The sequence below is a fragment of the Monodon monoceros genome, unplaced genomic scaffold (genome assembly GCF_005190385.1).
Source record: "Monodon monoceros isolate NGI ecotype Baffin Bay Population unplaced genomic scaffold, NGI_Narwhal_1 Super_Scaffold_16, whole genome shotgun sequence".
Classification (NCBI taxonomy): Eukaryota; Metazoa; Chordata; class Mammalia; order Artiodactyla; family Monodontidae; genus Monodon; species Monodon monoceros.
This window is the reverse complement of record NW_021703772.1, coordinates 21,133,011-21,147,278: the sequence shown is the minus strand read 5'-3', so window position 1 is coordinate 21,147,278 and position 14,268 is coordinate 21,133,011. Positions and strand designations below refer to the sequence as shown.

General features: G+C 46.9%; 1 protein-coding gene across 1 annotated transcript in view; it reads right to left on the bottom strand.

Annotated features, from left to right (window-relative positions):
• MARCH4 (membrane associated ring-CH-type finger 4) overlaps positions 1–4,157 on the bottom strand; it is a 101,868-nt gene extending 97,711 nt beyond the window's left edge. Inside the window, exon 1 of the mRNA XM_029225979.1 lies at positions 3,470–4,157. Coding sequence (XP_029081812.1) covers positions 3,470–3,964 — 495 coding nt within the window. The 5' untranslated portion in view covers positions 3,965–4,157. The remainder of the gene's footprint in view (positions 1–3,469) is intronic.
• Positions 4,158–14,268: the final 10,111 nt, after the last annotated feature.

Below are 14,268 nucleotides of genomic sequence, written 5' to 3'. Positions count from 1 at the left end.
CCTGAGGCACAGAGAAGTTGTGTAAATTGTTCAGGCCTCAGACTGGGGCCATCTGGCTTCGGAGACCTCAGCTTGCCCACCACGGCACATGGTCCCTTGACGTGAACTAGTGGAGCTTCAAGCAGAAATGGAGAGTGAAGTGTTGCCGACCAGGCTCTTGTCCCACACTCTCGCAGATCCTTGATCGACTGACCCCTGTCCCACCTGAGTGACTGGCTGAGGGAAGGAGAGTGTCAGTCAGCTGTCCAGCCTTGAGCCAAGTTGGCCCTCAAAGCATTTGTTCACACCCCATCCCTCTCCCTCCTCCTATCTTTTCTATTTCTCAAACATGCTAAGCTTGTTCACACTTGGGTCTCCTCCACCTGGAAAACTCTTCCTCTAGACCTATGTATGCATCGTTGGGTCATTCTCATCACTTAGGTATCAGCTCAGATGGTACATTCTTAGGGAGGCTCTTCCTGGTCACTCTGTGTAATGTAGCTCCCAAGCCCTCCCTTTCATTCTTGTCTAACTCATTTTGTCTTCATCATAACACTCAACGCCATCTGAAATCACTTTATTTGTCTACTAGTTTACTTGTTTATGTCTGTATCTTCACTAGAACTTTAGGTTCAGGAGATCAGAGACCTCATCTGTTTTGTTCACTCCTGGATACTCAGGGTCTGAAACAACATCTGGCATGCTGTAGGCACACAACAAACATTTGCTAAATAAATGCATGTGTGAATGAATAAGTAGTAAGTCCTTTATAGATATGTACAAATACGGAACTAGCTGGATCCTTCAGTTTCCTGCCCCTCACCACATACATTTCAAGCCATTGGCAGGAAGACACCAAATTTTCAGTTTTTGCAGCCTTTTAGCCCCTGGAGCAGTGGCAAAAGACTGGGGAGCTGTTCAGTTCCTTTGTCTGGGCAGAGAAAAGACCAAGACATTCAGCTACTGAGACTGCAGACTGTCTGCACTCCATTCAGGGCCACGTGTGGACAATTGCTGGACACTCCCTCCTTGAACAGAAAACAAAATACTGAAATCTCAGCTTTTCACTTTCTGTGTCTGACTGTCTCTCTCCCTCTCTTCCTTCTCTAGAGAGTTTTCCCCACCTCCTCCTCTTTGTCTCCCTTCCTCATTGAAATCCTGTGAAGAAACACAAGTAAAAAGTGGGAAGATGTGTTCACATCTAACACATTTTACTCTTATTACTAATAACACAATCCCATTAAAATCTCCTGGCTACTGCGCAAATAAAGCAAACCCCCAAAGTATAATAATATGCAGGGAGTGCTTGATTTGATCCAGTCTGAGTATCAACGTGACCCCCTATCCCTCCCACATAATAACAGAGCCCATTCCTTTATTGGTGTTAGCTTTTTCTTTTTATTCCATGCTTTATTTATGACACATTGTAAAAATAACAAACAAGAAAAGAAAGCTCCTAACCTCCAACCAGACCCTGTATCACGTGAGGGTATTTCACAATATTCCTAATGATCCTTTTTTTCCTTTTTATTTAGCAAAATACTGCTTTTCTGTGAGCAAAATACATGCCATTATATATTAATCACTTTCAAGTCATTTTCAGGCTCATTATCTTCCGGATCCTCTCAACACATTTATAAGCAAATGAGGGGAACAGAAAACGGCTCCTCTAAATCACAGAAGTTGGAAAAGGGGCTCAAGGGTATAAAGAAATCTGAAGAAGTTCACACAACAGGTAAATATCCTCCAGAACAGGCTCCAAGTCCTGCTGTATTCTAGAGACAAGGGTGTTCTTGCCAGAAGCCACACTCCCAGTGGCCCCTATGACATGCAGACCTGAACCAGGGCACATGGAAGAAGAAAGAAATAGCTTAAGAAGTTAGGAAGCTAAATAAATCCTTTTTTTTTTTTTTTTTTTTTGAGAAGATGGGGCTTCTGATTGGGGCAGATGCTGACCAGGAGCATCCTAAAGTAAAGCACAATTCTTGTTCTCAGCCCCGCCACTCCTCCTTGTGTCTGTGCTGGATAGCCAGCACTGGAAGAGGGGCACAGTGCAGGCACCCTGGGCCTTCTTGCCTAACAAGAGTCCTTGGCTCTGGGCTGCAGTCCAATTGGGACTTCAGGCAATCCTAGTCACAAGAAGGAGGAACCCAGCCCTCAGCCTCTCGGAGACATTTATTCACACTGAGATCAACATCGCCTCCTCTCATAATGCCCAGGCCACGGCCCCAGCCATCATCTGTCCCTGAAGTGCCCTGTCCCTTCTGGGCAAAGACAAAATGAATGAAAAAGTCAGTGAAGCCTGACTCTCACAGAGAAAGCCTTCAACAAGAACCAGAGCCGCTCAGGAGCACCAGCACGGCATCCTGCTACACCATCATTTGTCCAAGGAGCACCGAGAAGTCTTACCCCACTTCCGGGAAACTAGTGAAGAAGTGGTTGATGTGACCACATAACCCTGCCCAGGGTGCAACTGAATGTTCTTTCACCAGCATCACTAACTAGATCAGATTTTCAGGTGAATCTTTCTGATCTGGGATTCTGTGGAAAGTGTTGCCACAATTCATGATTCTAGAAGAATGTGCACATACTATCCAGCACTGCAGAAACTAGACTGAAAGTGGAGCTAGAGGGGCTGGGGTGAGTATGTCTGTGAAAATCTGATTGAATGTGGTAGGGAGAACCCTTGGCCTTGGGAAGACTCTGGTCCATAAGGTACTAAGCATCTCCTATCCTGGATGGGGAGAGTTTAAGGGACTTTCTCAGTTTGTGTGCTTCAGGGCTGAGAAGGGAAATAGTTATGACAAGACTCCCTACTTGCTTCTCCATATTCCTTACACTCACTCTCACCCTACTTACCTACCTGCTTTCAACCTAGAAAAACTTGAGTCTGCCAAGAAGTGTCATAACAAACTGTATAGTCTTCATGAACTTACAATCCCTCTCCATCTCATCCTCGGTGACTGTTGTGGATGTCAATATAATATGGGAGGGGTTAGTATCAAAGTGAAGGAACAGGCATAGGCTTGCTGAGGACAAGATCTCCACACACCATCAGAGAGGGAAGAAGTCTGAATCTGGAACTGAAGATGGGCTGGGGAAATGTCACTAACAACAAATCAGGTACAAGGATGCCTCGGCAACAAGCATGAATGTACCACCAAGTTTCTTCACTTCACCCCTTCCGACTTCTGAATCTTCTACTATGAGGATGCTTATGGAATTTTTGGATGGAATTGAACATATTCTAATTGAGCACTGGAAGGAAAATGCAAAAATGGGGTACAACTGAGCCACCAAACAGGCTCCGCCAGGCACCAGACACCTCTTGGGCAAACTTAACCACATGAGACATCATTGAGGAGCCCTTAAAACTTACAGTCCTCACACTAGAAACAGCACAGTGGTTCCCCAGGGCAAGTAGGCGAGTAGCAACCTGCAAGACCTGGAGATCCCAGAAGGAAGCACGAAAAGGGAAAAAGGGTCTCACCTGTTCCGGCCCCTGGAAGCAGATGCGGCAGAGCGGGGTTCTCATGCCACTGTCCAGGCTGCTGCCCAGCGAGTAGCGATCCTCAGCCTTCCCCTTACAGAAGTCATCTGAAGAGGCACTGCTGAGCAGCAAGGCAGGTGGCTCTGCGGCTGGGCCACCCCAGTCATCTTCCACTGAAGGTGGCAGGGGAGGGGTCTCCCTGCCCACGCCTTCTCGAGGCCCCCTCCAGCCTGCCCGCCCCCCGGCACCCAGAGCCGGAAGGGTGTTGTTGGCTGCCACGCCGGGGGGCTGGGGTTCGCCGTGCATGGGCAGGGGCGCTGGAGGGGGGCGCCGCAGGAGGAGAACCTTCAGGTCATTGAAGAGCATGCGGCAGCGGCACTTGAGGAGACCCTGGTGGCGCAGCATCTGGGAGGCTGGGAGGCACAATGCACAGCGGCACCAGGCACAGCAGTGCCACCACCACCACCAGGGCAGCCCGCTCTGGGGCATCAGCATGTGCCCGGTGGAAGCAGAGAGACCGGTAGGGGCAGGCGGAGTCTTTGCAGAGGATGGGATCGTTTGAGGGGGTCCACAGTGTATCTGTGTGATGGGGGGAGGCTTCGTTCGCACTGGCTCCTGTTACCTCCCTTCCAAGTAGCAAATAAATTGCCCCCAGGACTGACGACTGCGAGCCACTGCCTCTGAACTCTACCTGGAAAGCCCAACAACAGCAAAAGTTTTCTCGCCCCTCCACCTCTACCCCAACCTTAGGCTTTGCTCAGAGTGTCTCCTTTTTGCTTTTGACCTGGTGGCACTGGTAGGGGCGGGGGGAGGGTAGAAAAAAAAATGTTGAGGATGGGTTGTCAGGGCCTTGAGATCAAGGTCTAATTGTTAGAAAGTTCCCCAGGAGAGGCTTATTGGGTTTTTCTCAAATGCCTAGGCAGTGGGAAATCTTTTCTTTCATATAAAAGGGTGGGGAAGGTTATCAATAAAATTTGGAGTGGACTGAGCTGGGCTTAGGGCAAGCTAGCTCAGTGAAGAATTGAAGACTGCATGTACTAGAGAGAAAAGGTAGTTTCCCTCAGGTAACGGGAGGTTGGTGGTGAGGGGCTGAGGGAGGTAAGGTGGGGAAGAGAGGAGGTTGGGAGAACTTTTAATTCTCCTGGGCAGAAAACTGGGGCAATTAACCCCCAGAAGCACCAGAATTACTTTTAAGAGAGCAGCGGTGGGGGTAGGGAAGGGATTCAGGTGCAACTGGGCAAGGGGCTTGTGCTTTGCCTTTGCAGCCAAAGGGCTGCACAGAAGAGGGGAAAGCCAATTAGGAGAACAGAGGTGGGAAAATCAGGGACTGGAAGGCGGGGGGCGGGGGGGAAAGAAAGGGAAAAACCGAAAAGACCGTTTAACCCTTGCAGAGCCACCTCCTTCCTGAGCTTTAAGATCCTGGCTAGAAGAAGGGTGTGTGCTTGGGGGGTGGGAGGCAGAGAGAGGAGTAGAGATACGGGGTAGAGAATAGGGGCTTGTGGGAGGGGACTAGAGAAAGGAGTAATTACATGGTCTCAGCCCCCCGCCCGCCCCTGCGGCAGTCTGTAAATCCTCGGGCCCCTTCCCTTGGCGCCATCAAATGTCCCTCTGGGCGAGGGGCAAGGGCCGGGATAAGGGCAGGTCCGGGCGGGTGGGTGGCCTCGCCTTCTCCTCGGGGGCCTCCTCGGGGCCGCTGTCGCCCTGATTCTCTGGCTCCGGGTCCGCCCGAGGCCAGCGATGCTGCTGCGGCGGCGACCGCTTGTCGGCGTGCGGGTGTCTCCGGGGCGGGGGCTGCTCGGGCTCGTCCTCTGGCTGCCGCTCGCCGTCCGACGCGGCCAAGACTCCCGGCCTCATGATCCTCCTCCCCCTCCTCCCCTTTCCCGGGGGGCCGGCCCTGCGCCCCCGCGCCCGGGCAGCGCTGCCATGCAGCCGGAGGCGAGGCAGGCGTAGGGGCGGGGGCGGCTCAGGAGTCAGCAGTAGGGGAAAGAGAAGACGAAATCACACTAGTGGAATAAGCATAATTCGCTTCTCAAATAATCAGAGCAGAGTGCTGCTGGGTGGGCGGGGGCGGAGGAGGGCGGCTGTCGGGTCTTCAGGGCAGCTCTGCCTCCGCGGTCCCTACCCAGGGCGGCCTCGGTCGTCTCTCTCCCCCCAGCCCCACCCTCCTCTCCGCCGCCTCTGGCTGGCTGGGCTCGCTGTTGCTACCTCTCTTCCTAGAAGCAGCGAGGTGAGGCTTGTTTGCGGTGCCGGCTGAGGGTGGGGAGGGGGAACCGAAGCGGCGTGGCCGAGGCGGGAGGCAGCCAGCACTTGGCTCCGGCTTGGTCCTCGCGACCCCCCAAAACCATATATAAATATATCTCTTATAAAAGGCGAGAGGAAGCAAATCAGATTCCAGGCTGCTGCCAGGTGTTGTCTTCCGCCGTTGCTCAGCACCCGCCCGCCGCGACTGCTGCCCCCCTACACACACCCCGGCTCAGTTCCCAAAGGGGTGGTGCTGGAAGGGAGGTGGCAGGCGGTGGGCTGACCGTCCGAGGTCTGGAAACAGGGTTCCTGGAGCAGAGAAGGCTCTCAGCTACCTCCGCCGCCGCAGCCGCCGCCGTGCATTCAGCACCCCGGGCGAGTGGACAGCTCCCACCCAGACCCTGAGCGTCACGCAAGTGGGGGCCTGACGCAGACGCCGGGGAGGGATTGAGGGAAAGAGGCGAGAGGGAGAGGGCTATAGAGGAGGAGGGAAAAACTGTTCGAGGCAAGGAGATGGGGAGGGATCAAGCGAGAGGGAAGGAAGGAGAAGGAGGGATTTAGGAAGGAAGGGAGGAGGGAGCAAAGTGGTGAAAGAGCGAGAAAGGCAAGCGGGGTAGAGAGGAGCGTTCGTGTACGAACTCGTGCATTTCCCCCCGCTGGAGAGTCTCCGTGTGGACGGGACCGCTGTAGAATTTCTCCCCTCTGTACACTTCCACGGCCCCCCTCAACGCACATACACAGAGACGTCTACGTCTCAACCAGAGTCTGTTTCCCTGCTCATAGAAACATTTTAAGCAGATATCAGTCTGCGAGCTTTGAAAGAGATACATTTTTGTGAGTCTTGCACTGATGCTGGAACTTGATGGAGACTAAGTCCCTCATGACTAGGAACTCATGAGAAGAAAATATTTCTAACAGGGAGAGGGATGCTAACATTAGGGATGCTAACATTAGGGATGCTAATTTTTGCCAGTTTCTTCTAGAATTTAAGCTCCAAAGGACGGGATTTTTTTTTTTTTTTTGTCTATTTAAATCTTATGTGCCTAGGTCAGAGGTAGCATGTGGCAGGTACTTAATACATATTTTTTGAATGGATTATGATCACCATCACCAAAGTCATCATTACTCCAAGCCATAGACCTCTTTCAATTTTAGTCATAAGTACCCAGAGCAATATTACAGGCTCATCTTAACCAACATCTCCAACCTCCCCTCTATTTGAGACTTTCACTGAACCACTGATAAGAGGTAATTTGAAATGGATGTTAATTTCCTCTCTTATTTCTACTTCTGACTCATGTCATCCTACTCCATCCTTCTCAGTGAGTTGCTAGTGAATAGAAAAGTGTCCCTAAATGTGAAGAAAAAGAAAATTTAAAGTGGTCTGTACAAAATACTCAGTATTTGCAGCTGTAGACTGGCCATTTAAAACTTAGGATTTCTTTCTTGCCTTTCCTCATAACTGCTCCCCCAACACCCCCCCCCACATACACACACCTCCAAGGTCATAGACTTGGATAAGCTATCCCAATGAGTCATCTACACTCCTTTAAAAATGTTGGAGCCATAGACAGAGTAGCCTGCAAAAATGTCTGCTCCAAAATATCATTGGCATGAAGTTCAGCCCTATGAACCATAAGAACACTACCCCTTTGCCGCCATCTCCTTCAATGATTCATTCCTACAAGATCCAAGGAGTAAGGACTTAAGTGTGGGTCTTGGTTAACCCAGGGTGGTTGCTTGTTTGAATCATGCCTCAGCACCCACCATGGATGCTGACACCTGGCCCAAGGTGAGTGGTTGGAAAAGGATGGTGATGCTGTTAATAACTACAAAATAATATGTATTTTATTGATATGAGTATGACCACTGTGCTGCAAAACTTTTTTCTTTGCTTAAAAATAGTCCATCTGCTCTCAAAGAAAATTCTCTGCGCTCCACATCACGCTGTGCTTGCCGAGGGAATCGTGTGAATTACACTCTATAATAATGATCTCATTATATATTCATCTCCCTTCACATGACTCAGAGCTCCTTGAAGGCAAGAATCAGTATTTATAGCTGAACCATCAGCACATAATATAGCGCCTAAAGTCTGGTGGGTGATCAAGAAAATGAACACTGAATGAATGAATGGCCTTTTTATTTCAATGAAGCTACTGTACTTCTCCTCTTCATCTTAGACACACACATGTGAATGCTCTCATACATGACTGAATATCTGCTCTACCTAAAATTGAGTTTCAGGGTTTTATGCCAATAAAATACTAGTTCCAAGTGTGTCATGCAAGTAAATTGGGGCAGGAGATAGAAAAGCCATATGAAGCGTGTATTCAGAGTCACTGAAAGGGGTGATATCCATAAGAAGACTATTTTTTTCCAACCCTTCCACTGAGAGCAAAAAGATTTCTAGAAATAGAAAGTTGCTAAGGGTGGGAAGCAACAACAGGACTGTCTTCAAAAAACCTGGAAAGCTTGAAATTTCTGTTTTGAATATAATGTAAATCTTGAAAAGCGCCTCACTGAGTTGGATTCCTCTCATCCTGACGATAAAACAGTTGTTGCGAGCCCCCAAGAATAAAAGTCAGAGATCAATGGGTCTCCATTTAAGCATTCAAAAAATATTTACTAAACCCCAATCACAGGCAAGGAGTTGTATTGGAAGATGTGGGGAACACAAAAACGAATTGGTTGGAATTGCATCCTGTAGGATCTAGTACTATAAATATGTACACAATCATAATATAAGTTATAAAATAATAAATGTTACAAAGGTAGTAAAAGTTTTGGAGTGTTTAGAATAAGGAGATAATTAATGCTTACACCTTGGCAGCAATTAGGAAATGTGGGAGGAGGTGGAGATGCCAGAGCTCCAGGAAAGCCTTTTCTAAGAAGTGACATTTGGGACTTCCCGGGTGGTGCAGTGGTTAAGAGTCTGCCTGCCTGCCAATGCAGGGGACACGGGTTTGATCCCTGGTCCGGTAAGATCCCACATGCCACAGAGCAACTAAGCCTGTCCTCCACAACTACTGAGCCTGTGCTCTAGAGCCCGCGAGCCACAACTACTGAGCCTGTGCGCCACAACTACTGAAGCCCTCGCGCCTAGAGCCGGTGCTCCACAAGAGAAGCCACCACAATGAGAAGCCCGCGCACCGCAACGAAGAGTAGCCCCCGCTCACCGCAACTAGAGAAAACCTGCGTGCAGCAGCAAAGACCCAACGCAGCCAAAACATAAAATAAATAAAATAAAATAAGAAGAAGTGACATTTGAACTGAGTTAGTATGTAGCATTCAGAGGAGGGAAGTATATTTCTGGCAATGGGAGTGCTGAATACTTTAGTTCTTCCATTTGTCTGGAGTGGAAGGTGCTTGAAGGTAAGTAGCTGGAAGTAAGGTCAGAAAGGTAGGCTGAAACCAGATTACAGAAGGCGCTGAACTACTCTGGGAGAAGATTTATTCATTGACCAGGCACTTGTTTTAATGGTTTTAAAGATTTGGAGCTGAAGGTGAATGGCAGAAATAAACTTTATCTCTGAGCAGGTTAATTAACTGGATGGGATTTCACTGCTAACAGGTGAGAAGCAATCAATATTTTTCATTTCACGCCAGAAAGTTCTCAGGTCCTTAACAGATTTATTCTTTTAAATGAGGTTGTTTTCAGATATATTTCATTACATAGAGATGCTGGGGTCATATGAATTAGAAGAGTAGAAGAATCAGGGGCTCCAAGGAATAGTCTTCAGGAGGAAATATTAGGAGATGCGGAGTTTAAGAAAAGACTCATTATGGAGGCCATTGAACTTGTTTCACCAACCAGGGGAGCCCTAAATGGATCCCATCTAGTAGTTACTGTTTCTTTTCCTAGACGGAGAGTACTCAGGGTAGAAGGCATTTTACAGAGGCTGGGGGGAAAGGAGAAGTCCAGAAAGATTAGGTGACTCTGTGCCTAAGATTCCATAGCAAAGTAATCGTCAGACAAGGGCTACAGAACTTATACATCTTCTAATCCTCAATACAGTTTGCTTTCCACTAATTCACAGCTGACTCTGTTTTTGCGGTACGCGGGCCTCTCACTGTTGTGGCCTCTTCCATTGCGGAACACAGGCTCAGCGGCCATGGCTCACGGGCCCAGCCGCTCCGCAGCATGTGGGATCCTCCTGGGCCGGGGCACGAACCCGCGTCCCCTGCATCGGCAGGCGGACTCTCAACCACTGCGCCACCAGGGAAGCCCCACAGTTGACTCTCTTTAAGCATATAGTTCCTCAAGAATACTTGCAGAATTACTGTCGTCATGCAGATTACTAATAGCTACCATACACTGAGCCACACACATTTGCATACGTACTTATTAAAAATAACAATTCTTAGGTGCCACTCCAAGTCTACTGAATATGAATTTCTTAGGGAGCAACCCAAGAATCTTCATTTTAACAAGCATCTTGCCCGAGTAATTTTTTTGATCCTCAAAACTCCTTAAGTGGTAGGTATTTTCCACATTTTTTGGACGAGAAAATCGAGGCTCAGTGAAATTAAGTCTAAAGTTAAATACAGTTGGTGAACACCAAAGCTGAGATTCTAACAGAGGCCTCTCTCAACCCAAAGTGTATGCTCTTCTTATGCTGGAACTCTGCCTTTTAAATTAAATTCCCGGGTGCCACACAGAATTCCCACACAGTTATTATCTGTCTGTCATACTGTGTCCCATGTCAAAAATAGTTCAAAACTCAGGCTAAGGTGTGGTAGGCAGCTTCTAAAAGGGGTTCTAATGCTCCCCACCTTCTGGTATTCATGCCCTTGTATAAATGCCTCCTTTGGAGTGTGGGCTGGACTTAGTGACTTGTTTCTAATAAATAGAATACAGTCAAAGTGATGGGATGTCACTGCAGAGATCAGGCTACAAACGACTGTGACTTCCATCTTGCTCTCATTCTCCCTCTGGCTCTTCTCACCTGCTCACTCTGATGGAAATCAGATGCTGTGCTGTGAGCTGTACTATGGAGAGGCCCACATGGCAAGGAACTGAGGACAGACGGCCTCCAGCCAACGGCCAGCAAGGAACCAAGGCCCTTAGTCCAACAGCCCACGAGGAACTGATTGCCAACAATCACATGAGTGGGCTTGGAATCAAATCCTTCCCCAGTTGAGCCTTGAGCTCGGCTGGCATCTTATTTGCAGCCTCATGAAAGAACCTGAGCCAGAGGACCCAGCTGAGCTGTGCCTGGATTCCTGACCTATGGAACTGTGAGATAAATGTAGTTGTTTTAAGCCCTCTGTACGTTATCACAACCCTCACTCCCAACACATATATAGAGACATCTACCTCTCAACCAGAGTCCATTTCTCTGCATGTAAGCATTTTGAGTCAATTGTCACCTTCAAGCCTTGGGAACGATAAAGTTTGGGGAATCTCTCATTGAACCTGGGGACATGGCGGAGACTAAATCTCTCACGACTAAGAACTCACGCGAAGGAAATGCTTCCAACAGGGAGTGACATGCTAGCATCATGTCCTTCCATTTCCTCTTCTAGAATTTAAGCTCCGTGGGGCAGGGGTTTTTTGCTTTGTTTAGTTTTGGTTTTTTGGTTTTGGTCCATTTTGATCCCATGTGACGGCACGTAGTAGGTGCTCAATACATATTTGCCAAATGAATTATGACCACCCCCACCATCAACATAGTCACTGTTACTGCAAGCTATAGACCTCTTTCAGTTGTGGACTGTAACAATCTAGAGCAATATTACAGCCCCATCTTAACCAATATCCCAGCCTCCTTATCTAAACTTTCACTGAGACACTATTAAGGAATAATTCGAAATGGATTTTAATTTCCTCTCTTATTTATGCTCCTGACTCATGTCACTTTACCCTATTCCACTCAAGGAGTTTCTAGTGAGCAGAAAAGTGTCCCCAAATGTGAGAAACAGATTAAGTTTTGGAGTAATTTGTTACACAGCAACTGGTAACTCATACATAGGGCACTGAGAACATCAGTCACTGTGCCTGTGTTTCTGTGCCCCGAGGCACTCTGCTCTGACCTCAGATGAAGAGTTTGATCATTCACAGGACAATGCAAGTGTACATGTGAGAGATCACCAGGCAAAAGAAGTACTTTGGTGTGCTTAATTTGTGGGCTGAACTTAAGACCTAGGAGAGTTCCTCTCAAGCCTTAGTGTGCCTTAAAGATCAGCTTGGGTGGTTGTTTAAAGTGCAGATTTCCTGGGTAGACTCTCATTTCCAGAGATTCTAACTTAGTATGTCTAGTATGGCACTTGGGATATGCCTTTTTGTCTAGTTCCTCTTGAGCTCCATTGCGGAGAATACCGGCTTAGAAGACAAAGCTCAGAGCCAGGACCTCACCCTCCCACCATCAGCCGTCACATGAGCAGAGCTGGCCATTCCCCTGCTCTGAGTTGATATTCTTCTCCAGACAGGAGTGAGTAAAGAGCAAGTTCCAAATCAATATCAGAAAGAGGCAACACAGTGATATGGAAAAGGTGCTGAGAAGAGATTTGCGCATTTACCCCTGGAGTCTGGACCATTCCTGGTGACAGGAATTCAGTAGGAAGCAAGACAGATGAAGGTTTTGCTCTCACAATGTCCACATCCTAGTGTGGAAAACAGATAAGTAGGCAAATAAATAAAACAGGTAATTTCATATGGTGATAAGTGCTACAACGAAACTAAACAGGTTAATGTGACAGGGAATGATGCGCTAGCACGTGTATTGACTGGAGGGAAATAGATGGTGAGGGCAGGGAAGACTTCCTGAATTTAGACCAAAGAGGTGAAAAGGAACTAATGATGTAAAGATCTGCGGTAGAATATTCCAATCAGAGAAGTCAGCAAGCAGAGAGCTTCAGGTGGAAATGATGTAGCGTGTTAGGGGAGCAGAGAGAAGGCCAGTGTGACCGGAGACTAGGGAATGCGGGGAGGGGTGATGGAAAATGAAATCGGAGAGGAGGACAAGAATCATAGCATGTAGAGTCCTGTAACAATGGTGAAAGAGACTGCATTTAATTCTAAGTGAGTTGGGACACCACTGAAGGATTTTAAGTAATGGATGTCTATTTTTTAAAAGGTCACTCTGGTTGCTGAGTAGGGAGTGGATTGGAGGTCTACCATTTCTTGAACACTTACAATAGGCCAGACACTGTGCCAAAAATTTTATAGACTTTATCTCATTTGATCTGCACAACAAACTTATGGGTTAGATACTACTGTTTTTCTTATTTTATAGAAGAGGGAACTGAGGCTCAGACAGTTAAGTAACTTGCCCAAGATCAAACAGCTTGTATGTGGCTATGGTGGCTAATACCAGTGGTCACCAAGATTTCTGATTCTCCTGACTGAGGGATCAAAACCAAGTCTTTCTGAACCACAAGTCAGTATCCTTAACTACTGGGCAATACTGCTTCTCCCTACCTCATTATCCATGAAGACCTCTTAGATAAAGTTATGACCTTGAAAAGATGAGAGAAAGAGGATCTAAGAAAAAAATGTAATCCTTATGAGGACAATTACTAGAGGAATAAAAGTAGAAAATCATGCCTGTCTTTCCTTTTCTTACTATGTCAATTTAAAAAAATAAAGAAAATAAAAAGGAGAATTTCTTAGAAAAATATTTATAGTTAGGGTATCCAGGTTTTTTGCTCATGACCAAGGAATTAATTGTGGCTACTCCTCATTGAAAATAATTTTGCAGCCCATCTCTAGGGAAGCATAAATGGAAATGCTTTCTACTTTGGAATAAAGGCTCCAAGATATGGCCCTTCTAATTGCAAGCAGGACAGAATCTCCATTTGAGCCACTGTCCCCTGTGTGGCCTCTTTCTTGCTTCAGTAAAGACCATTTGTTAGTTTAAGACTGTTTATTAATCTAAACCACCTTCCCTTTCAGCTTTCCATCACCCATCATTCTCAAATCCCAAGGATTGACAGTCTCTGTATCTAAGTTAGGAAAGAACCCACGTAATGAGGCCAGTGTCCCCATATCTAAAGGCGATTGTGTAATAAATTATAGTCTCCCACGGTTACTAGGAAACCTGAGTTTAAAGAGATTACATTGGTAACCAAGATGCTAAAATGACCCCATTTTCTTGACTTAAAAATATAATACTTTCTATCAGAAAAAAAAAGGGAAAAGAAAAAAGGATTGACCAAGAAGGTAGCAGCTATTACCCACATATTCATACACCTATGGATGAGAACAGAGTGTCCGGTCTTATCCACATTCCCAAACATGTCTACAAACTGGGAACAGCTATGAGAGGATTTGCTAATTAGCCTCATGTTTACACATTTTTGGTCAACTATAATTACTTGTTTATTAGAACAGAGGCTTCCCTGTTTATTGCAGTCATTATAGTCTGTCAGTAAGAGATAATGTTCCTGAATTTCACAAGTATGTGTGAATTGCACAAATCTCGCCAGCCCTAGCTAGGACTCACTCTCAATGAAAATGCTCAGAGAAGATAATTCTCAAGGAGGCACAGAATTTTATTTCAGCTAATAAGGAGTTATCTTGCCCAACAGAACTGCAGACATTCCCCTAAGCAAGG